A 21,263-nucleotide genomic window follows, 5' to 3' on the forward strand; every position below is an offset into this window, starting at 1 on the left:
TCGGCCCCTCAGCTCCAGCCTCACCTACCCCCCGGGAAGCAGCAGGAAGAGCAGCGGCGGCTGAGAGGCTGGCGGCGGGAAGGAGGGGGCAAGGAACCTGAGCCGGAGCCCCCAGAGGGGGACGGGGTGGGGGGCCTCAGGCCCATGACTGGGGTTGGGGCTGGCAGTCAGCAAAGGGGCATGGCTGAGAGCGTCAATAAAACTCCAGGAATAAAGGACACCAAAGAGCCACGGATCCTAGGTTCTTGGTGCCCACACCCCCAGGAAGGGGTCAGCTGGTGGGGCGGGGCGGGGGGGGGGGTTGGGTTAAAGGTCATGGGCCGGAGGCAGGCTTTCCTCCTCTTTCAGCTGGGCACATCTTCCCCCCTGACCCCACTCTGTCTGGAGGGCCAGGACTGCCTCCCATGACCCCCTCCCTGGCCTGGAGGGGGAGGTCCTGGAAGGGACCTGTGCGGAGTGGAAGCGGAAGAAGCCTGGGGACAGCAAAGGGCAGGGGGAGGGGAGAAGGGGCCCGCTCCACGTGCACTGCAGAGGCAGGGAGTCAGAAGGGAAGCGGGAAGGGGAAGGGGAAGAACGCAGGGGAGCAGGGAGAATGGGCAGTGGGCACTCGGGGGACTCCCAAGAGAGGGCAGGGCGAGGAGGAGGGGAGGTGAACGCGGAGGAAGCTTGGATGGCTCTGAGTCTGGAGGGGTGGCAGCTCGGAGGAGGGAAGCTGAGGCTCTGCTGCCAGGGAATTGAGAGGGGCTGAGGAGCTAGAGGAGAATGAAAGTGGGGGGATGCCAAGCTCGGTCTCCAGCTCCAGAATGGCTGCCCAGGCCTGGGCTCCCCCCTCAGCCCCACAGTCACCACTGCAGCCAATGGGGGGGCAGGTGCTGCATCAGGGGCGGGGCTACCATCTCCACAGCAACAAGAAGCTACAGGCTGGTGGGGGGGACCGGAAGAGCCGCCTGTTAACCCTCTAGTGTCCAGAACAAGGAGGGCCACAGCCACAGCTTCACTGTCAGCTTCCTGAACTGCAAATCGCCTGCAAATTGCCCAGCTTCCCTATGCCTCTAAAACCCGGGTGTTAGGAGATCTACACACAAAAATGTGGATCCCATGACATGGAAACCCTTGTCAGTCCCTCAGCAACACATGTGTAGAGCACAGAAACATACACGGAGCTGTGTGGGGAGGGGACATATATACATGATAACCACAGCACGGACGATAAAAGAGGAACCCAGGTGCTTAGGAGACATGCAGAGAATGGTGAGTTGGGGGTGCCACAGGTCTGCATCCTGAGGCCCTGGGGCCCACATACCCCGCTGGACACATGCTTAGACATATGTGAGCACTGCAGCAGGGGAGTGCATACTCGACCCTGACACTCATGAGAGCTGCTGGTGTGGATCTGGGGCCCAAGTCCCTTGGGCAGTCATGTGGGCAGCACATTACAGAAAAGGACATTTAACCCAGACACCACAAAGGGCCCCCACACAGGGGAGGCCACTTTAACCTCTAAGACACATGCTTGAGTAAACCATGATTCTGACCGCATCAAGGTACCCCCATACCCCCAAAGCACAAGCATCCTTCATTCACAGGAAAAGTACAACCACAACCACTCTATCTCAGGACAACCCCTTCTTCCCCAGCCCTTTCCTGACTCCAACACAGGAGTCCCTGGCTGCTACCAGAATAAAGAAAAACCAAGGAACAAAGGCATTTAACTACCCTTCTGTTACACACTCAACAGTGCATCTAAGGGTTCAGGATATTTCCTTCCTAAGTCTTTGCTTTTCTCAGGTCTGCTTGCCTCATTCTCATGCCAAAGAATGCAGTTCAGCCATTATGTTCATATAAAAGATCCTGTAATAAAGGCAGAAACTCTAACTTCAAATCCACTAAAATTCTGCTTTAGAACTAAAGAATTAACAGAAGGAGAATGGATTTGCTAATTGGTCTGCTTGATACTTGGAAGTAATATAATCTTACACATATAACCAAGTACTAAGAAGCACAAACTCATTTAAGTCAGAGGTACACAGAGGCCACATACGCATATGCTTACAAAGCCCCTCAGTGCCACAGTGAAAAAAAGAGCAGAAACACAGAGGAAAGGGGGCAGAGTGACAGAAACACAGGATATCCTGTTAACATGTACAGAACACAGGCCACAGGCACATGTCCACGCAGAGAGCAAACCTGATAAGCACACACCAAGATCCTGGGCCTCCATGTCCCATCCCTGCACGATGTATACACGCATGCACACGCATAACAGCCACCTACACAGACCCGTAACACAGGCATTGTGCACACACCCACACATGTACACACCCTGTATACACACAATTGCACTCACTCACACACACAGCAAGGGCTTGCATTCCCACCTCTCCAACCTCTCTAATCTTGCCATCACCCACAGAATCTCCCCCTACCCTCCAATCCCCCAAACCACTAACCTTCCCTTTGGCCTTTCTTCCCTGTCACACCCCGCTGGCAGCTCTCAAGGGGAGCCCCAGAAGAAGGCTGCCAAAGCAGGTGGAGGAACAGAGCTGGAGAGAGAGCAGAGGAATGGGCGGGGGGGGGGGGGGGGGGGGGCAAAACTCTGGGCTGGGAATGGGCACTTCTATCAGCAGGTCCTGCTGCGCCAGGCCTCACTGGGAGCCGGCCTCTAGGATGGCCTCTCCTGAGCCAGCCAAGCCTGATCCTACACTACACGGTCTACACAAGCCACAAGCCCGGCTGCCGCTCTCCTCTCAGTGATCACTTCACAGAAGGCCTGACTCTCTCTTGCCCCTGCGCTGCCTCCCCACTTCCAGGCCCCTTCTCCATCAGCTCCAGCCAGTTCCCCACCTCCTCTCTCTTCTCAGCCTGACTCCACGAAGTCCCACCTGCCCAAGCCCTCTTCAGCCATTCCCTCTCCTGCCTCTCCCCTCACCAAGCCTCACTCAGTCCTCCTCTCCCTCAACTCCCTGCTTTTCCTCTTTACCCCACTCTTTCCCTTTTCAGCTAGCTTTCCTGTCCCCACTCCCTAACAGAGCAGGGGCTCACACCTGCTAGCCCAAAGGTGTTTCATACACGGTAGGATTCCAAAGAACACACTCCACACACTTACTCTCTCCCCCCACTTGCATACCACCCACATCCAGACACGCCCTGGACACTCATGCTGGGACTGACACAGATACCCAGGCCAGGGATGGAACACACATGCAAAGACACACACCTGCCACCAGGGACACAGAAATCTTTCTCATGCAGCCACACATCCCCACACACAGGAGGCTGACAGAAGATGAGCCCCAGCCAGGGACGTGCATTCTCAGGGTCAGAGGTGACAGGGACCGGTACGGCCAAGAGCTGCCCCCAAGCCGCGGCCAGCCTAGCAGAGCCCTAGGTAGGAAGCAAGCCGAGGCAGGCGAGGGCAGGACAGGCTGCAAAAGGCTGGCTGTACATGTGTACGCGAGGAACGGGCCCCCGTGTGCACATGGCACTAACACAGGGGACACAAGCCTGGACACCGACCACACGCGGACACTAGGGCTGCCGCCTCCACCGAGGGGCTCCAAGACCACCCTACACCGGCCGCCCCCGCGCGCTCCGGAGACTGGCCCCACGAGGCCAGTCTCCGACCCCCCACCTCCGCTGTCCCCCCGCCAGTTACCATAACTCCCCCCACTCGGAAGATGCAGCGAGAACATGCGGAGGGAGCAGCTGCCGCCGCCGCCGCCGCCACCGCGGCCTCCCCACCCCCTCCCCGCGCCCACGCACACGCGCGCCCCCACGAGCGCGGCGCCCCCCACGAGCGCGGTGCCCCCCACGCGCTCCTCGTCCGCCCGGCCCCGCCCTTACCTCGCACCGCCCCCCGGGGGGGTCGGGGGTGTCCCCGACGGGGGAGGGGCGGGTGCGGCGGGAGAGGGGGCGGCGCGGCCCGGCTCGCGCCGCCCGGCGCGGTGGGGGCGGCGGCGGGGCCCGGGACGGCCGGGACGGCCGCGCGGTGACGGCCGCGGGAACGGCTCCCTCCGCCGCCGCTCCCGCCGCTGCCGCCGTTGCCCGGGCCCCGCCGCCGTTGCTAGGCGACCGCTGCTGCCGTGGCCGCCTCTGTCACGAGCCCCGTCGCCCGGAGACAGCGCGAGAGAGATGCGGGAGGGGGGCGAAGGGACCCCCCAAACCAACCGGGCCTCCCACCATTCCCTCCTGAGCTGGACCCCCCAACGAAACCATGGAGGGAATGAGGGGCGGCGGCTCCACCCAGGAGAGGAGGAGCCCTGAATGCCGATGCCCCTTGAAGGTCCGGCGACCTCTCCTGGGCTCGAGAGTCCACAGCCTCTGCACAGACCTTCTCGGACCCAGGCCCCCAAGGGTCCCTAAACTTCTAGGTTCCTTGCACATTCTCCACTCCCTTTACACATTCCACGTCCCTCTGAGAACCCCAAACGTTCACCAGCCATCAACTCTTTCACTAAACACTCCCCCCAAATATATATACCCCTGGACCCCCTCCCAGCCCCGACTGAACTTCCGACACAAACACCTCCACACACCATCCCCAATTCCAAACATACATTAGTGCCCTCCTCCCTAACACACAGGAGACCCACACGAGAGACCCCAGACCCTGAGGAGTGACAGTAAGAAGATAGAAGGGGAATATGTGGGCAGAAACGCCCACCACCAGATATATAATAAACATGCCCCATGAGCATGTGACCATTCCAGCCTGGACACACAGGTATGCACACATGGACACAAACCTTTCCCAGGCATGGACATGACTGACTCTCACACACACACAGATGTGACAGACATCACACACATTCTCTATACACATTCCACCACCACCAGCAGCTCCACCTGGCTTTGCCTCACAGAAATGTGCTACCCACACGCCCCCATGGTCAGAAGTTTCCATGACAATGACACACACCCCTGGCCAGCGACCCACCCAGGGTCCCAGAGTTGGCCCCCAAGAGCAGTAAGGCTTGAGCCTATCAGAGAGGGCTGAAGGGAGCCAAGGGCTGGAGACAGGCCAGTGGCTCTAAGGGAGAGAGACTGGAAGCCTGGATCCCTGGGGGGGGGGGGGGGGGGGGGGGGGTGTGGGTGGAATAAAGGGGTCACCAGGGGTTGAGGGGATGAAGGACCTGGACCCTTGGTCCTGGAAGGGGGACACAGTGTAGGGGGCAGTGACAAGGGGGTTTCTGGGGGCTGAGGGTGTCTCTCTGCACCTTGGCTGCAGATCTCGGTTCTCTGCCTTCATCTCCCCTCACTGTTCCCATGGAAACCTTTTAAGCGAACTTCTCAGGAAGACAAAAATCTTTTTTTAAATGACTAAAGAGGGGGGTGGAGGGGGGGCAGAAAGAGGGAGGGAGGGGAAGAGACAGATGGAGAGAGGGAGAGTTGGAGAGACAGACTGAGCACATAGCTCTACAGACAGACAGAAAGGAGATGAGATGGGGGTCTGACGGAGTTCCCCGCAGAGGGGAGAGGCAGACGACCCAAGAGCGATAGAGAAAATAAGAGATATCGGGGAGGAAAGCGGAAGAGGGTGACAGAATTGCAGAAAATAAAAACAGCTGATGAGAAAAGGAAAAGGGGGCAAGAGGGAGGGTCCACAGGCCAGAAGGTCTGGGAAAAGAATCAGGAGAGTGGGGGGTGGGGCAGAGGTCTGGGGGCAGGGCGGGAACTAGGTCATTCTCTCCAAGATCCCAGACCCAGGCCGGGGAGGGGCAGGGGCAGCCACACTCGGACAGGAAGCGAAAGATCTAAGGAGACTATTTTTACAAGCACCGGGGAAACAGTCAAACTTCGCTGCTGGAGAGGAAAAAGAGAGCGAAACAGCGAGGACCGCTGAGGCCTCTCACCCAAAGCCTGCGTCCCGCTCAGACCCCAGAGGAGGGGGCCGGCTCCGCCCGGGCTCCCACTCGGTGCGAGACTTCGTCTCCGCCCCCTCCCGGCCCCGGACGCCCCCTCCCCTGCACCCAGGCCCCCGCAGCCCCCTCCCCGCGCCTGTCCGGGGCACGAGAGCCTGCTCGGCCGCCGTACCATGCTCGCCGTGGGGCCGCCCCTCCACCGGCACGGAGACCGTGCGTCTCAGCAGTTTGTTGCGACTGGACTCGCTCCTCCGGTCCCGGATCAGAAGGGGGTGTATCTAGGGGATGCGGTGGGGGGGGGGGGGGGGGGGCGCGTCAGACCTCGCGGGCCCAGGCCGTCCCTCTTCTTTCTCTTCCCCACCCGAGGAGGATGAGCCTCCCTTCCCACCAGCCTGACCACCTGCCCCTGCCCCTCCGTACTCTTTTTAAGTGTCTCGGGGTGAGTGGATTTCTCATTGCCTTCTCTCTCCGAGTCTGCTCCCTCATCCCCTCCCGTCCCACCCTCCTTTCTTCCACCATGTCTTCTGAAACACCCTCCAGGGAACCCCCGGAACCACTCTGGTCTCTGCTGCTCCCCAAATCCACTTTCCCCTTGACCTTCAGTTCCTCCCTTCTCCCTGTTTTCCTCCCAGCCTCCCACCGCCCTCACCCCCTTCCCTCCCTCCGTGGCTGTCACGGGGGTAGCAGAAGCTGCATTTATAATCAGGATCCACAGCTTGTCTCCCTCCCACGGCCAGGCTTGCGGCCAGAATGGGACCCAACCTCCCCACCCCCTAGAGGGCCTGGTCACCTTCCCCCGCACCTTTCATGGACCCCCCTTCAGCCTGGCTCACCTCCCTTTAGCCATTACCTCTCCCTAAGTCTCATCCCCAATTCTCCCTGGCCACCTCCTTCCTAACCTTCCCATCTCCACCCCGCCAATCTCCACCCCTTCAAGAACCACCCACCCCACTAGTCCCAGCCTGGGCTCCACAGCCCAGCCAATTCCAGTTCCCTGTGGCCCTGCACTCTGCCATTCCAGGACCCCCTCCACACCCTTCCGACCTCAGTTTCTAGCCACCGGTCCTCTGGACCTGTCTGTCCCCATCTCTTTCATTCCTTCATTCTCCCACCCACTGTCCAACCTCTTCATTCTCACTCAGTCTCTAGTTTCCCCCATTCATCCTACAGACCCCAAATGCTTGGCCACGACTAATGACCATTCATATTGGCCCCCAGTGCCTAACACTTGAACTCCCCAAACCACCTTTCCCTTGAGTCACCATGTCCTCCCTGGACAAAGCTTCAACTTGACTCTGTGCCTGGGAAGCTCTCTACCCAGGCATCTCCACACTCACTTGCCCCCCAGATTCCTCGAAACTCTGGTTAACCTCAACTCCAGCTCTAACCCTGCCTCACTACACCCTTCCTGACAGTTTTTGGGACATACCTCTTACCACCTCTCTGGTCTTGCAGGTTATCCTATCACTCTCTAAAGCTTACCTAAATCACCCCCCACCACCTGAACCACACCTCTGGGGATCCTTTCTTCATAGTCACATCTTCTGTTTCCTCTGATGGATGCTCTACTGCTGACCCGGCTCCAGGATCAGAGCCCACAACCCCTGGCTCTAATCACACTGCACGGCTGCCTCCCCCCACGAGGATGCTCGGTTCATTTCACATCTTCCACTTCGGCTGTTCCTTGCCTCTATCCCACTCTGACTCCTTTAGACAACTTCCCATATTCCCAGTTCCCCTCACCCCCCTAGGCGTCTCTTCCCTCATATTCCTTCCCTGTGTCCCTGGCGAAAGCCCTCTCAGCATCTCTCTAAACCCTGATCTCAGGCTTCCCTGTCTTCACCACCATCCAGGCCCAGACCTACTGCTGTCTATTATCTCTCCTTGTACCCTGCAGCCCCTTCCTAGTTCCCTCAGAGACCCCACTCTGAGTCCATGCACTCTGCCCCATGCCAGGAAAAGGATGGGGAGTGGTCAGTGATGAGGCTTGCTCAGTATGGCGAGAGGAGAGGGAGATGTTCCCTCCAAAGTGATCCCTGTGTCTTCACCCTCCTCCAAACCCTTTTGTTTCCCTTTCCTAGCCTAACCTATCCCAAAATAGGAACAGGGTGAAAACAGAAGGCACCCCCAAATCTTTAGAACCACGACTCCTCCCCATCACTGCACATGGCCCTCAAAGACCCCTCGGGCCAAAGGGAGAGAACCCCTGCCCCTTCTGACATCTCAACCCAAGTCTCAAGGCCACCCTCCTCCCACCACTTGCCAGTGTCTTTCCCTTTGCCATCTCTGTGCCTCGCATCCCTTTGCAAATGAGGATTCTCCCATCCTTCTCTCACATTTTCCCATGCTACCCAGAGGTCTCTTCCCAGCCTTCCCACCCTGCTCACCTCGTCCTCATCCAGCATGAGAAGCTGGTTCCCCGAGATGATGCAGAACCGAGGGTTCCAACCAGGACGATCATACGGGGAGTGAACGTATTGGGTTCGGTGCATAGGGGGTCCCCGTACATCTAGGGGGCAGAGATACACAGAAACTGTAAGGGAAGCTCTATGCATTCAGGGGATAGAAGAAGAATCCATAAAGAGGGACAAGGGACCCCCACCCACCTTGAGATCATAGAAGGGGGTGAGGCCCCTGGAAACTTTAGAGGAACAGAAGATAAGCTTCTCTGGCTGGGGCGGTGGGAGCTGAGGGGCTCAGTAGACTTGGCAGAAGAAATACAGAGGAGTGGTTCAGAGGGGAATGATATCCTGACAGAGAGAATACAAGTTTGGAGGCAGAGAAGGGAAGGAGCTCTCCATCCACTTCTGAAAAATCAAAAGGCTGAGGGTCCAACAAAACTGGCAGAAGAAAAATACAGGGAGGTTGGTGGCAAGTGTCTGGGAAGAGGGAGGGCAACCAGATAGCTGCAGAAGACAAGGATTTGGAAGGTGACCCCACCCATCTGCAAGAAAGTAAGGAAGCCTACAGAGCTGTGGGAAGAAGGATGGGGATATAGAAACATTTGGGTCATGAGACTAAAAGCTAAATATCTAGAAAAGAGAGGGAGTGAGGAGCTTACTTGTTCCCAGGGTCAGAATCCCATGAGGGCCTCCTCTCCTGCCTTTCCTCTTTCCTTCACTCCCTCCTCCCCAGCCTAACCCTGCTTATCCTTCAGGGAAAGAGCTGGTTCTGCTGGTGGTAGAGGAAGGATGGGTCTTGTTGGTATCTGGCTGTGGAGGGGTTGGGGACTGAGCAGGCAGGAAATATGCCCTTGTTTGCATGAATACTGAGTTGATCTCTTCCCCTACTCCATGCCCAGAGATCAAAGATTCAATACTGTCCCCCTACCCCCCGTCCCCAGTCTCCATGGACAGGATGGAAGCCAACTCCTCAAGTAAGAACCTCCCCAAGGCACCGTGTGAAGCCTGAGGAAGGAAGAGGGGAGGGAAGAATGAAAGATCCAAGCCTGTGACATAGAGGCTGGGGATGGGGACAAAACTTCCAATAGTAGTAGACTAAGGGTCACCCCTCCCCTGACTTTGCTGTTCTTCCACACCCATGTGCATGCAAAGTGCCTCTCCTTTAAACCCCAATGCTACACACCATCACAGGGACATAGTGGGCAAGCCCTATAGAAGTCAGAGAGAAATAAAATTGATGACATCAACGTGATAGAAAATAAGCTTAAGGAATGAGGGTGACAGAGAGTTTAGAGGAAAAAAGATCAAATCCCGTTACCTTTCCAGTATAATTAATCATGGGAATATTGCAGGAAAAGAACTGGCCAGTGAACTTCATTCCAGCTAAAAGCTATGAGTAGCAGAGTGTTAAAAAATCTAGCCCCTTTCTGTCTGTAAACATGGTTCAAATTTACCCAATCTGCAGGTCAGAGACAGAGGTGAACTCCTTGAACACAGGTATCTAAAAACCCCAATACTCTTGAAACTCTGTGTCAGTGCCACCTCAGAGACACCAAAGATAAAGAGATCACCAAAACCTAGGCTCTGAGACTGCAGATACTGCAGGAAACATGCCCACTGCAGTCAGACCCTGAGGACTCCCAGAGGGGACATCTGTTGATTCACATCATCATTATAGGAGGGACTGGGTCAGACAGCAACCACAGGGAGGACAGTTATACTTCAAGGGACACCCTCCTCCTGGGAGTGGGGAAGGACACGGGGAACTTCACTTAGGAGCAACTCTGGAAATAACACACATACACAAACATTGCCTGGACTTAGGATGATTCTGGGAGGCAGATGCAAGAGACAAAGGGACACAGTTAAGAAAGGGGAAAGATTTACTAGGATAAACAATTCCATGGGGCTCAGATGGGGATCTCTTGTAGGTCCTGTTCCAACCGTCAAAACTGGTGTCTTTGCTCCCCAAATCTCCAACAGCCCAGGAAGGAGAGGAGACAAGAGAAGAGGAATGGGTGATAAGAGATGGGGTCTTAGTGGAAAGTAAGTCGGCACAGACTTGTGGTGATAAGATAGGGAATGGGGTGGGGAAGAAGGGATGGGGTGGAGAAGAAATAACAGAAATGGACCTAAGAGAGTAAGAGTCAGAGATGATGGTAAATCTTTAGGGACAAGGGAATACACCAGAAGGGCCCAAAGGAAATGAAGGGGACAGAACAGGGACATTAGGACAAGGGGGTTAAGAAGGAGGGGGTGAAGAGGTGGTAGAGATATAAAGGACTACCAGGCAGAAGAGAGGGAGAGAGAGAAGGGACACCAGAGAAGGGACTGATAGAGGGGGAAGGACAGAAGGGGGACGCATATAAGGAACGGACACCGTATGTGGGGAAAGATATAGGTGATGGACACCAGAGGAGGGAGGGGGAATGGAAATAAGGACTGGAGGTGGGGGAGGGGGTGAAAGTGGTGAAGTGAAGGAAGTGGATAAGACCCCAGGGATTACGTTTCAATGCTCAAGGGCCTTTATGAGGGCCTGAGTCTGGGGCAGGGTCTTCATCTGCCCCCTACTCCCAGCACTCAGTTTTACTTGTATTGCCCCCCTCCCCCCCAATAAACACATACCTAATTTGGCCCTCCCCCTGCCCTGGTCCCTCCTCCCCCAAACCCATTCCCCATCCTCTCTCCTCTCTTCCCTCCATCTGGACCCTTCATTCCTCCCCCCCCACCACCACTGCCTCCCTCTCTCTCCATCTGGCCCCTTCTCCTCTTCTTCCATCTCCTGTCTTTTTCTAACCCCTACCATACTCTGAGACCCCACCAGATCCTACCCCCCATCTTCTTGGCTGCTTTTTTCACCCCTATGTTTTAATTTTCTTCATTTTCCCCTCCTAGCCCCTCTCCTAAGACTCTGTCCTTATATTTTCTTGATATTTTCCTCATCTCTCAGCTCCCACCTCCAAATTATTTCTGCAGCTCTTCCCCCAATCCTACCCTTCTATCTTCCCACCTTCTCTGGCGATCTCTTTCCCCTTCATCGTTTTCCCCTCAGCCCCCTTCAAGGCCTGTTTCTTGGCCCCTCCGGTCCTTATTTACACCTATCCTCCAGTACCTCCTTCCCCATTGCTCCCATCCCTGCCTTCCTCTCTCCTTCCATTTCAGCTTCTCCCCTCCCTGGCCCCAGCTCTGCCCAGCCCCCCCCACCCCGCCCCTCCCCCCTTCTCCCCCCCAACTGGTCCTCCCCCTCCCCTCACCACCGTACCTCTGAAGGGGGCATAGGACATCGCGGGGATGCTCCCCCGATGGATGGAGGCGCGAGACCTGCTCATCAGGCCTGGGGGGAGGGGGCGGGGGGGCCGGGGGAGAAAGAGAAGAGAGAAAGAGGGGGAGAGAGAGGGGGAGAAGGAGGAGGAGGTGGAGGAGGAGGAGGAGAGAGGAGGAGAGAGGAGCGGAGAGAGGCAGAGAGGAGGAGAGAGAGGAGGAGGAGGAGAAGAGGAGCCAACGGCAGCAGCGGCAGCCGGGAGAGAGAGAGAGAGAGAGAGAGAGAGAGGGGGGCGGGGGAGCGAGCGAGAGGAGAGCAGGAGGAGGAGGAGAGAGAGTCCCTGCAGCCCCCACCCCTACTCAGTGAGAACCAGGAAGGGAGAGACCCCGACTCAAAAAAGAGAGAAAGAGACTCCAGAAAGAGAGAGCGGTTCTAAAGATGCAGACCCCAGACCCTGATATCGGGAGGCTCCAGACCCACAAAGATACCTTGCCACCCGGAGGTGGGCGGGGGGGTGGGGGGGGGTGGCGCAGGGGATAATCTGAGGCGCAAATCCTAAGTCTAGAGGAAAAGAGGCCGCAATCTCAGAAAACAGACCCCAGACCACCCTCCCAAGATGGGTCAAAGGTCAAAATCTGAGCATTCAGTCTCAAAAAGGTTCTTCATAGCCACAGAAATCTTAAGACACCAGACTTAAACTAATTTCAGGGACTGAGATCTAAGACCTAGACTCAAAGGAAAAGATGAGACCAGACTCATAAAGAATCCAGACCTGAAATTAGGTCTTTGAGAACTCAGACCCACTGAGAGATATCAGAGACCCCAGACTTAGATCTCAGAGAAAAGAAACTGCAGACTCAGAGGCTGATAACTCAAAGACAAAGGAACTCCAGACCTTGGTTGGGGGGGTGAGGGGCAGAAGACAACACCCTGCTAGCCCAGAGATGAACTCAGAGATCCCAAATACATAAAAAAAGAATTTTTAATACCTCAGAGAGGGTGACTGCAGACCCAGAAACCTCCGCCATTCCCGCAAACAAAAAACATAGACACTCAGTCCTAAAAAAGATACAAATACCAAAAGACACCATAAAGATCCCTCAGAGACAAACTCCAAAGACAGAGATCTCAGGGAGACCTCCAACCCCAGAGTGGTAGGTATGAGAGAATAACTGGGAAACGCCCAGTTATACCCACCCAGCAGACCAGAGACCCCAGACCCAGGAAGGAGGGGGAATACTGGGTAGGGAAAGTGGCAGAGCCTTTTTCTCCCTGCCTCCTCCCACCTATTTCTCCTCTCATTGGCCCCTCCATTTTTGGGTCACAGGATGTGCTTGGGCCCCAGGGAAGTTATGTAGGGCAGGTCCTGGCTCCTAGGGGGATGGGTTAAGGGAAGGAGACCCAAGGCTGAGAGGTAGACCTGACCCAGAGAGTGAAACAGGAAGAGGGTAAGGGACAAAAGGTCCATCACTACTTCCTGGTGTCTTCTTCATACCCCCAACCTGAGGCCCTCCTCTCCCCCACCACCTCTATCGATTCACAAGTCTGCCTGCAGTTTTGAGGCTTCAGTTAAGCCTGAGGCGCCCCATTTTAATCACTGTCTATCCCACTTACAGGGTCTTACTCCGTTCTTTTAAAATACATCTTTTCACCTAGCCGTGGTCTTGCCATGCCCTGCCTGCCTAGTCGCTTCCCCCTATAACCAGAGACAGTTGGTTTCTCAGATTATTCTTGTGCATTCCCCAACTCAAGAACCAGTCAGTCCTAACCAAAATGGCAGGGGGCGCTCTCTTCACCTCCCCCCCACCCCCGGAGGTTCAATCTCCTAAGACCCTGTCACTCCTTAAGGCCTCAGGAACAGTATAGGGGCTGCTACTAGGCACATTCCGGGGTTTAAGGATGAGCCCCCACTCCACAACCTGACGCATCGACTCTGCGGGGTCTCCAGCCCCCCCTTTCCCAGCGCCTGGGCTCTCATCATGTGGCCTGCGGGGCTGCCCCACGATTGGTCTCTTCGCGTAGTTCATTGAGGTACCACTGCCTGAGGAGACCCGCCCCCTCACGTGACAGTGGACCGCCGCTGCGGCTCTCCTCAGCCAGCAATTGGCCGTTTCCGGTTTACACGGAAACGGGCGCTCCATTTCCGTGCACGTCTGCAGATCCGGGTGTTGATTGGTTGGATCCTTCTTCGCCCCTCCCCCTGGGAGGCGGGACAAATCGGGCCACGTGGGGGCAAGGATTGGCTAGCTCTGGAGGTTAGGGTAGTCCGGCTTCTACTGTCACGTGGTCTGCGCTGTTTTCTTATCACGTGGCTGCTGCCCAGGTAAGAGGTCGCTCTGCCTGGCTATGGGGTTCTTTCTCCGCGTAACGTGTGGTCTCTGATATTGAACCCTCCTCTACCAAAATAGGCTGCATGAGGCGGGGTCGGGCTCCCGCATTCCTGCTCGGCGGAGGGGTGAGTGACCGGCCCCGCCCCTTCCGGTCCTCGAAGCTTCGCCCATGACCCGTACCCCAAAACCCAGAGGTTGGCTTCCGAGGAGAGAGTGAAAACCGAGTCTTTGCCTTAAATTTTACAAGCTTCTCTTGGTTTCAGGAATGTTTTCCTTCGTGATGCAAAAGAGGGAGGGCCTGAGTGTCTCTCCAAGCGAAGTGTTCCCGGGGTGCAATTTCTTGGGGTATTTATGAGACACCGAATTCACCTCCTGTTCTCAGGCCGCTCTGCTCCTGTCGCTTCTTTGGATGCCGACTCTGCTGCCTGTAGCCTCCCGCCTTCTGTTGTTACCCCGAGCCCTGCTGTCCATGGCTTCAGGAAGTCCCCCGGCCCAGCCCTCGTCGGCCTCGGGCTCCGCCTATGTCCCCGGCTCGGTCTCTGCGGCCTTTGTCACCTGCCCCAACGAGAAGGTCGCCAAGGAGATCGCCAGGTGGGGACTTCAGTGTGAAGTGAGGAAAGGTGCTTATGAAGGGAGAGTTGGGGGAGCACCTCCCGCTGCTTCCTGACTGTCTCTGGGCTGCCAGTGCAAAAATCCGGGTCATGGGGCCTTTAAACGGTGCTCTCTTCACCTTCAGGGCTGTGGTGGAGAAGCGCCTAGCAGCCTGCGTCAACCTCGTCCCTCAGATTACATCCATGTGAGTTAATTAGGGGTTGGGGGGTTAACCTAACTCAAAGGGCTGACTGGCAGTCTTTTACCTTGAGGGAAATCTTTGCTCACACAACACTCTCTCCCTAACCTTTTCAGCTATGAGTGGAAAGGAAAGATTGAAGAGGACAGTGAAGTGCTGATGGTGAGAAATGTTTCCTACCCGACAAAAACTTAATTCCCTGACCATTTACTTTGACCCCTATCCCTCATCCGAGATCCTGAAATCAACTTCACCCCCCGATTCAGCCATGTTTGTCTTCACCCCTCAGATGATCAAAACCCAAAGTTCCTTGGTTCCAGCTCTGACAGATTTTGTTCGGTGAGAACTTTGACATGGGTAGAGGTGAGAGTGTATCCTGTGGGGTGAGCCTTCCTGGGCAGTCTGAGGGGATGGACTCCTTTGGGTAAGTCTTTGATCCCCTATCGTTCCCACAGGTCTGTGCACCCTTATGAAGTGGCCGAGGTGATTGCATTGCCTGTGGAGCAGGGGAACTCTCCGTACCTGCAGTGGGTGCGCCAGGTTACAGAGTCGGTTTCTGACTCCAGCGCAGCGCCACTGGGATGAACCTTCGTTTCTGCCAGGGTTTCCCTCATAAATGTCAACGCTCCTACCTTGTGATGACTGGACTCTTAATAAATCCCATTTTTAGTTCTCTCTTCCATTTCCCTTTTTCCTTGTCAAAACGTGAATTTGGTTGGAAAGATCGGAAGTGCTTCTAGTCCCTTTCTTCTCATTTTTTAGAATGACTCGGGGCTGCTAAGTTTGTTTATTTATCTTTATTTCAATGATACAGAGCCCAGGATCTGTTCTCCTCCCTTCCTCAGTCTCCGTCCCCAGGGGTTAAATAATTTTAAAAAATATTTAAAAAGCTGTAACAAAATAACATCAAAGGAAATGAGGGAATGGTTGGGGGGAAGGGTCAGGAACCCTGAAGGGAGTAGAGGAGAGCGAGCCTCTTCCCCAACCCCCAACCTGGATTCCAGCCTGGACAGTGGAGGGAAGTACCCCCCTAGTGCCCCAGGTACATCCCAGCTGTAGGTGAGGTCAGAGGTCAGGGTATGAAAGTGCCGGTGTGTGTCAGTGGGCAGTCGGGCAGAGGCAGGCTGTTCAGAAGATGCCCCCACCTCCCCACTCAACCAGGTACTGCACAGAGCCATCAGGCCGCACTCTTCGAGCAAGGACCCGGACGGGGTCCCCGCGGGACAGGTAGCCGACCCCACCTCGGACTCCACCCCCGGCCCCAGGAGACAAACTACGGCACAGGGGAGAAGGGGGTGCTGAGCGTCTGGGAACACCTGGGGAGGGGGCTGGGACTGAGGAAGATGAGGCAGTCATCGAGTGGGGGGCACTTTTAGGGAGGTCTGTGGGGAAACCAATGTGAAGTTCCAGGGGTGACCTAGGAAGAGAAAGCAACTGTCAGTCCAGATGGAGATAAAGACTGACCAGAAATGGACACTGTGTGGGGATCAGAGGAACAACAACAACAAAAAGGTGTACGAGACCAAGGAAATTAAGAGTACAGAGGTATCACAGGTAAAGGAATAGAATCTCACCTGTCTGGGGGTTCACCATCCCCAGAGGTCCCTGCGGTGCTGGCAGAAGGGTGGAAGGAAGCGAACATCCGGATGGGACTGCTGGGGTTGGAAAGGAAGAAAGTCAGGACCCAAAGCAGGGGAATAGGACCCTCTACCCCTGCGAAGGGCAGAGTGCAAACACTATCCTCAAGGAACCCATCCCTATATACTGGGGAGCAGACACTGGTTCTCGAAGTCTCTAGGTAAAGAAGTGGGCAGCCAAAGGGGAGAGGGAAAAGAATTTTGGCTGAGGAAATCCAGAAGATTGCAAGCAATTCGAAGAGAGGCTCCGAGGGAGTGTGTCTGGTTGGAGGGAGGCAGCGCACTGACCTGGGCAGGCAGCGGGCATCTGTGGGCCGGAAGTTGTAGCCGCTGCTGCCCTGGTAGCTCTGGTTAGGGCTGGAGGGTGGTGGAGATGCTGAGGCCTAGAAGGAGCAGAGGACTGAGAGCGCGTCCTTGACTCCTTCCCACACCACCATGTGCCCACGGCTGCCCCTGCCCCTGTACCTGCAGTGCCCTCTGCAGACGAGCCCGCTCCCTCTGCTCCTGGGGCTCGGGCTGGTTGCGCACTGCTGAGGGTGGCCCCAGCTCCTCCATTTTCCCCTTCTGCCTCCTCCTCAGGGGCTCTGGCTCCGGCCTCCGGCGCTTCCCCAGGGGACGTGAGACCCCTCCCCCAGGGCCCTGCCCTGAAGGGAAGCTGTAAGAGGCCTCCTTATCCCCCCAGCCCCCTCCCGGACACCCCAAAGACCTCCCTGTTTCCATACATACACCCTGAAAACTTCCCCATCCCCCCTGGACCAGTGACCTGGTGGGGGCTCCGTCTCCAGGAGGGGGCTCCACAGGGGGAGGGATCCGAGCATGGAGACCAAACAAGCATTTCCTCTTCTTAATCTCCCTCCCTGAAATGAAACTGGGATGAGGAGAGAAATGATACAGGGTCAGTGCTGGAGAAAAGGGACCCTCCTATGCTGTTAGTCCTTTTCCGAGGGGATCTTCCAGATGGGCTGCAGCCCCTCCCTCTCAGGCTGCGTAGCCACGTCTCCATCTCCTGAGCCTCCCTGGGACTCACCGGTCCTTGTGGCTGTTAAGAGCAGAGAGGAGCTTGGAAGACCGCTCTCCCTTGGGGGTTTCTGAGAGCTGGGGGAGGGGATAGGAAATGGGGTCAGGAGAGCAGTGATCCCCTCCCCCATTTTCCCACATCTCCCTGGTCCACCCTGACCCCCAGAGGTTCACCACCCCTTACCTCTCCAAGAAGCAAACTGTCCCAATTCTCAGAGGTGAACGGGAGGATCTCACGGTCAAAATCAAAGTATTTTTTCTTACAGCAAACACTGAGGTGGTAGAGGACAAGATGCGCCACATCCACCCTGGAGAAATACTGACTTGTCAAGGTGGTGGAAGCATTACAAAAGCTGGGGGGCAGGCAGGGGTATCCCCCAAGTAGGGGTCTGGGGCCTGCAAAGTGAAAAACTGGGGGTGCGGAGAGAGGAGTGGTGCTGAGGTCATGCCCCATATCCAGCTCACCAGCGAAGCTGTAGCCTCCGGACCTTCTCAGGGCCCCCCCGACACACACAGCACTCAAACTCATAGAACCTGGACGTAGGCAAGAGAAACAGAATACACCTTTTACAGGAAACTACACCTGCCCATGGGGGAGGGGGGGTGTTCCGAGCAAGGATGGGGCTAACCAGTAAGCAAGGTTTCAAGGTCAGGAAGACACCTGGTCTGGGATGGGGGGGTGGGGGCAGAGCTCCTGGAGGGTCTGCCCAGGCTCACCTGTCCCCGTAAAGGAGGGGCTTGCTCAGACACTGGGTGCAGGCCTCGTGGAACCACTGCAGGCAGCTCCGGCACTGCAGCATCTTCAGGTTCCACCTGAAGGGAAACGGGACCAGTGACCCCCAGACACATCCTCCTTAACTGCCCCAAACCCTGCTCACCACTCTCCTGCCCCTTCAGCACCCCGCCACCCTGCCATTCTCCTTTGTTCCCACCCCCGTCACTTGTTCCCTAACCCCGCCCCTCACTACTCACTCCCCAGGGCCACCACAGTAACAGTAGCTCTGCTGCCGGTTGCTCAGATGCCCAGCGTCCCAGTCCAACCCCTTCAGTCCATACGGCAGGGAGAGCTTCATGCCCAGCATGGCCCGGGCGTAGGGGCCCTTCTTCAGCGCACCCCCCCTCTGTGGGTGGAACAGACAGGTGGCCTCAGGGGTGGGGGAAGGAAGGGCTCAGGAGAGGCTGGGGGTGGGAGGGCCTACAGGGAGGGGCCCTTACCTTGGTGGCGATGGCAAAGACGCACTGGCGGCAGACCCAGGATGCGCCCTCTCCCTCTCCGGGGGCTGGGGCCCTTGGAACGTGGCAGTCCTGGTGATAAGCTGAATAATGAGAGTATTGACAGTAGACCACTTATTGCATTGTATGCCTGTGTGCACTAGGTATTGGGACAAAGAGTCTTACCCCCATCTCATTTTGCTCTTGACCATGGTCCTACTGGGGTGGGCGTATTACCTTTATTTTAAAAGATGAGGCAGCTGTGATTCTTAAAAGTTTAGGGACTTGCCTAAGATCAAATGGTTAGAAAAGGCTTTACTGGAACTACCCTCTGCCCGCATTCGCGGTTTCCCTGATAGCTCAGTTGGTAAAGAACACCTGCAGTGCAGGAGACCCCAGTACGATTCCCGAGTCAGGAAGATCCCCTGGAGAAGGGAGAGGCTACACACTCCAGTATTCTTGGGCTTCCCTTGTGACTCAGGTAGTAAAGATTCCGCCTGCAATGTGGGAAACCTGGGTTTGATCCCTGACTGGGCAAGACCCCCTGGAAAAGGGAAAGACTACCCACTCCAGCCTCCTGGCCTGGAGAACTCCATGGACTGTACGGTTCATGTCGTCGCAAAGTCAGACACAACTGAGAGACTTTTGCTCACTCACACCCTCTGCCCGCAGAGCTCATACATCCCATCCCAAGGCTGCCTCTCCTGTGCTGGAAGGGAGTGAGGTTACAGGCTTGTGGAGACTGACCAGAGCAGTGGCTTGGGCACTCAGACCAGGACAGGTAGTATAAGGACCAGTGCTGGAGGGAAGGGTCAGAGGCACCCTGGCAGACCCAGGGCAAGCTGGACCATTCAGGTGTCCTGCCCTCTCACCCACCATGGCGACACTTCTCACAGCTGACCAGCCGGTTCCCAGGGACCACAGTCTCAGAGCGACATACACAGCAGAGGAGCTCCTCCCCAGGGAGGGCCGCTGTGAGAGAACAGAGCGTCAGAGGGCTTTGTCCTCCAGCCCCTTTCTGTCCCCCATGCCAGGCTTGTTTTCCATAGGATCCACACTCTCAGGCTTCTCACCAGGGCTAATGTCTTTCCATAGAACCAGAAACTGGGAATCATCCTCAAACTGAACCAGACACACCTCCCGAGCACTGTCCACCTGGAATGGGTGAGCACAGAAGATGGAACAGGAATCAGACTAGATAAGGGGAATGAGAAAAGGTGACAGGTCAGAGGTCTCACCTTTTTGATGGTCCCCAAGTATAGCAGCCCATCTGTCCATCTGGCCAGCACATCTTGACCCTCCCAAAGTCGAGGCCGAGGGCCTGAGGTGGGAGCAGGGGAAGCTGGGTCCCAAAGTGGGGGGGCACCAGAGCGGCTCAGCCGGGGGGGCTGTGCCATTGCATCCTGGGGGGCCCTAGTTAGAAATGAGACGATAGGAGAAAGTTATGAATATTGAGGAACTAGCCCCCATTTTCTTTGCCTGTTTTTCTGTCAAAAACCTTGAGCAGGTGTGCCCAGCCTCCATTTCCCTGAGACACCTGGGTAGGAGACCCACTGGGCACCCCTTCAGGCCTTCCTGACTCTGGCTCTCCCTAAAGAGTCACCACAGGCTCTCTTCTCCCAGCCGTCCCCGCCACCCCACCACCAACCTAGTTCTCTGGTTTCCCAGCTTCCAGAGCTCCCCTGGGATGTTGTATCCTGGCCTTGAGATTTTAGCAGAAACGACGGTTGCAGAGGCAAAGGTTACCACTCAGTTTCCACTGTCACCTTCTACCACTGTTTATAGTGGTATTATAATTGGGGTGCTGTGTCCCAGAGATGTGTTTCGGGAGCTTTTTCTGGAGATGTTTTCCAGAGTGAAAAAGGTTGCCTCCTGGGCCTCTGTGTCTCATTCAGAACAATCATCTTGGTGCTAGGTTATGTCAGGTCACCCTCAAATTCGGGGCTCCCTGCCCCCGGGTTAGATAACTTCACTGAGTGCCCCGGGAGGGGGGCGTGTCCCAGTCCGGGTCTCTTCTCCCCATGACGGCGAGTCAGAGAGGGGACTTGAGTCGGCCCAGCCCGACCCGCCGCCCGGGCGGCGCGGCTCTCGCGCCCGCGCCCTGCGCGCCGACCCCCGGCTCCCTGCCCCCCCACGGGCGCCTCCCGCCGCCTCCTTACCAGTGACAGCTGGGGCCGCCGGGAGCCGGGCAGAGGCAGACGTGGGAGACTGAGGTGAAACCCCCGCGCGGGGAGGGCACGGCTGGGCGTCGGGGGGGCGTGCAGGCAGAGACCGGGGGGTCCCCAGGCCCAGCCCCTCCGTCCCGGCGGCTCTGGGGCGTATGACGCAGCAGCCAAAGCAGCGGCAGCGGCAGGAGGAGGCGGCGGGGGGAAGGAGGGGAGGGGAGGGGAGGGACAAACCGGCTCGGGGGGAGGGTGGAGGGAGGGGAGGGCCGGGGGGAAGGAGGAGCCGGGGGGGCGGGCACCTCCTCACCCCACCTCCCTCACCTCCAGCGGGCCTGGAGGGCGCGGAGGGACCGTGAGCGTCTTCGCGGATGGGGCGGGCGGGCTCTCGGACCCGGCGGGAGAGGGAATCCCCGCAGCCCCTTCCTCCAGAGGGAGGCCTGCCCTCGGGGCAGGAGGGAATCCCCCGCTAGGCCGCCGGCCGGGCCCCCGCCCCGCGCCACATCCGTTAACTGCCCCCCGCCCCTCAGGGTCACTCTGGGCCCCGCCCCGCGCTCTAGTTCACGACCCCGCCCTCCATTCACCCGTCC

General features: G+C 57.0%; 3 protein-coding genes across 26 annotated transcripts in view; 1 reads left to right on the top strand and 2 right to left on the bottom strand.

Moving 5' to 3' along the window:
- SYNGAP1 (synaptic Ras GTPase activating protein 1) overlaps positions 1-13,586 on the bottom strand; it is a 32,025-nt gene extending 18,439 nt beyond the window's left edge. For 5 of the 15 annotated variants that reach the window (XR_011483956.1, XM_070456605.1, XM_070456604.1 and 2 more), the window contains exons 1-3: positions 11,526-11,780; positions 8,249-8,370; positions 6,034-6,139 (exon numbers count right to left, since the gene is read on the bottom strand). Coding sequence is in view for 12 of the 15 variants with exons in the window: in XM_070456605.1 (XP_070312706.1) it covers positions 6,034-6,139; positions 8,249-8,370; positions 11,526-11,592 (295 nt within the window). In the remaining 3 variants the exon portion in view is untranslated. Of the gene's footprint in view, positions 1-24; positions 3,572-3,655; positions 3,715-3,843; positions 4,261-6,033; positions 6,140-6,281; positions 6,345-8,248; positions 8,371-8,467; positions 8,486-11,525; positions 11,782-12,514; positions 12,585-13,444 lie in introns of those variants that run through there. The other 10 variants (XM_070456606.1, XM_070456611.1, XM_020881876.2 and 7 more) reach the window with 9 other exon arrangements.
- A 154-nt stretch (positions 13,587-13,740) lies between these two features.
- Positions 13,741-15,322, top strand: CUTA (cutA divalent cation tolerance homolog). 4 transcript variants are annotated; one of them, XM_020881891.2, is made up of 7 exons: positions 13,767-13,848; positions 13,934-13,980; positions 14,238-14,446; positions 14,592-14,651; positions 14,762-14,807; positions 14,935-14,984; positions 15,101-15,322. In XM_020881891.2, exons 2-7 carry the CDS (start codon positions 13,939-13,941, stop codon positions 15,228-15,230), a joined length of 537 nt encoding a protein of 178 aa, XP_020737550.1. In that variant the 5' UTR covers positions 13,767-13,848; positions 13,934-13,938; the 3' UTR covers positions 15,231-15,322. The 4 variants fall into 4 exon arrangements, with proteins under 4 accessions (XP_020737551.1, XP_020737550.1, XP_020737549.1 ...); XM_020881892.2 differs by lacking the exon at positions 13,934-13,980 and having other exon boundaries at positions 13,741-13,848; XM_020881890.2 differs by lacking the exon at positions 13,767-13,848 and having other exon boundaries at positions 13,855-13,980.
- Positions 15,323-15,427: 105 nt separating this feature from the next.
- On the bottom strand, positions 15,428-21,190 carry PHF1 (PHD finger protein 1). 7 transcript variants are annotated; one of them, XM_020881886.2, is made up of 15 exons: positions 20,671-21,190; positions 19,750-19,924; positions 19,585-19,666; positions 19,388-19,483; positions 18,515-18,615; positions 18,272-18,420; positions 18,017-18,112; positions 17,765-17,833; positions 17,484-17,607; positions 17,310-17,377; positions 17,046-17,150; positions 16,748-16,937; positions 16,571-16,665; positions 16,220-16,297; positions 15,428-16,062 (listed from the first exon to the last, which is right to left on the bottom strand). In XM_020881886.2, exons 2-15 carry the CDS (start codon positions 19,906-19,908, stop codon positions 15,774-15,776), a joined length of 1,701 nt encoding a protein of 566 aa, XP_020737545.2. In that variant the 5' UTR covers positions 19,909-19,924; positions 20,671-21,190; the 3' UTR covers positions 15,428-15,773. The 7 variants fall into 7 exon arrangements, 5 of the variants coding, with proteins under 5 accessions (XP_020737545.2, XP_020737544.2, XP_070312719.1 ...); XM_020881885.2 differs by having other exon boundaries at positions 16,220-16,300; positions 20,671-21,188; XM_070456618.1 differs by lacking the exon at positions 20,671-21,190 and adding an exon at positions 20,160-20,546 and having other exon boundaries at positions 16,220-16,300.
- Between the last annotated feature and the right edge of the window lie 73 nt (positions 21,191-21,263).

The sequence above is a fragment of the Odocoileus virginianus genome, chromosome 27 (assembly GCF_023699985.2).
Source record: "Odocoileus virginianus isolate 20LAN1187 ecotype Illinois chromosome 27, Ovbor_1.2, whole genome shotgun sequence".
Lineage (NCBI taxonomy): Eukaryota > Metazoa > Chordata > Mammalia > Artiodactyla > Cervidae > Odocoileus > Odocoileus virginianus.

Coding starts and splice junctions, on each gene's coding strand:
- PHF1 (XM_020881885.2), bottom strand. CDS start 19,908: ATGGCACAGCCCCCCCGGCTGAGCCGCTCTGGTGCCCCCCCACTTTGG. Junction 18,421..18,514: donor TCTTTGCCATCGCCACCAAG/GTAAGGGCCCCT, acceptor TTCCACCCACAG/AGGGGGGGTGCGCTGAAGAA. Junction 16,301..16,570: donor GATGCCCGCTGCCTGCCCAG/GTCAGTGCGCTG, acceptor TTCCAACCCCAG/CAGTCCCATCCGGATGTTCG.
- CUTA (XM_020881891.2), top strand. CDS start 13,939: ATGAGGCGGGGTCGGGCTCCCGCATTCCTGCTCGGCGGAGGG. Junction 14,447..14,591: donor GTCGCCAAGGAGATCGCCAG/GTGGGGACTTCA, acceptor CTTCACCTTCAG/GGCTGTGGTGGAGAAGCGCC. Junction 14,985..15,100: donor GCTCTGACAGATTTTGTTCG/GTGAGAACTTTG, acceptor TCGTTCCCACAG/GTCTGTGCACCCTTATGAAG.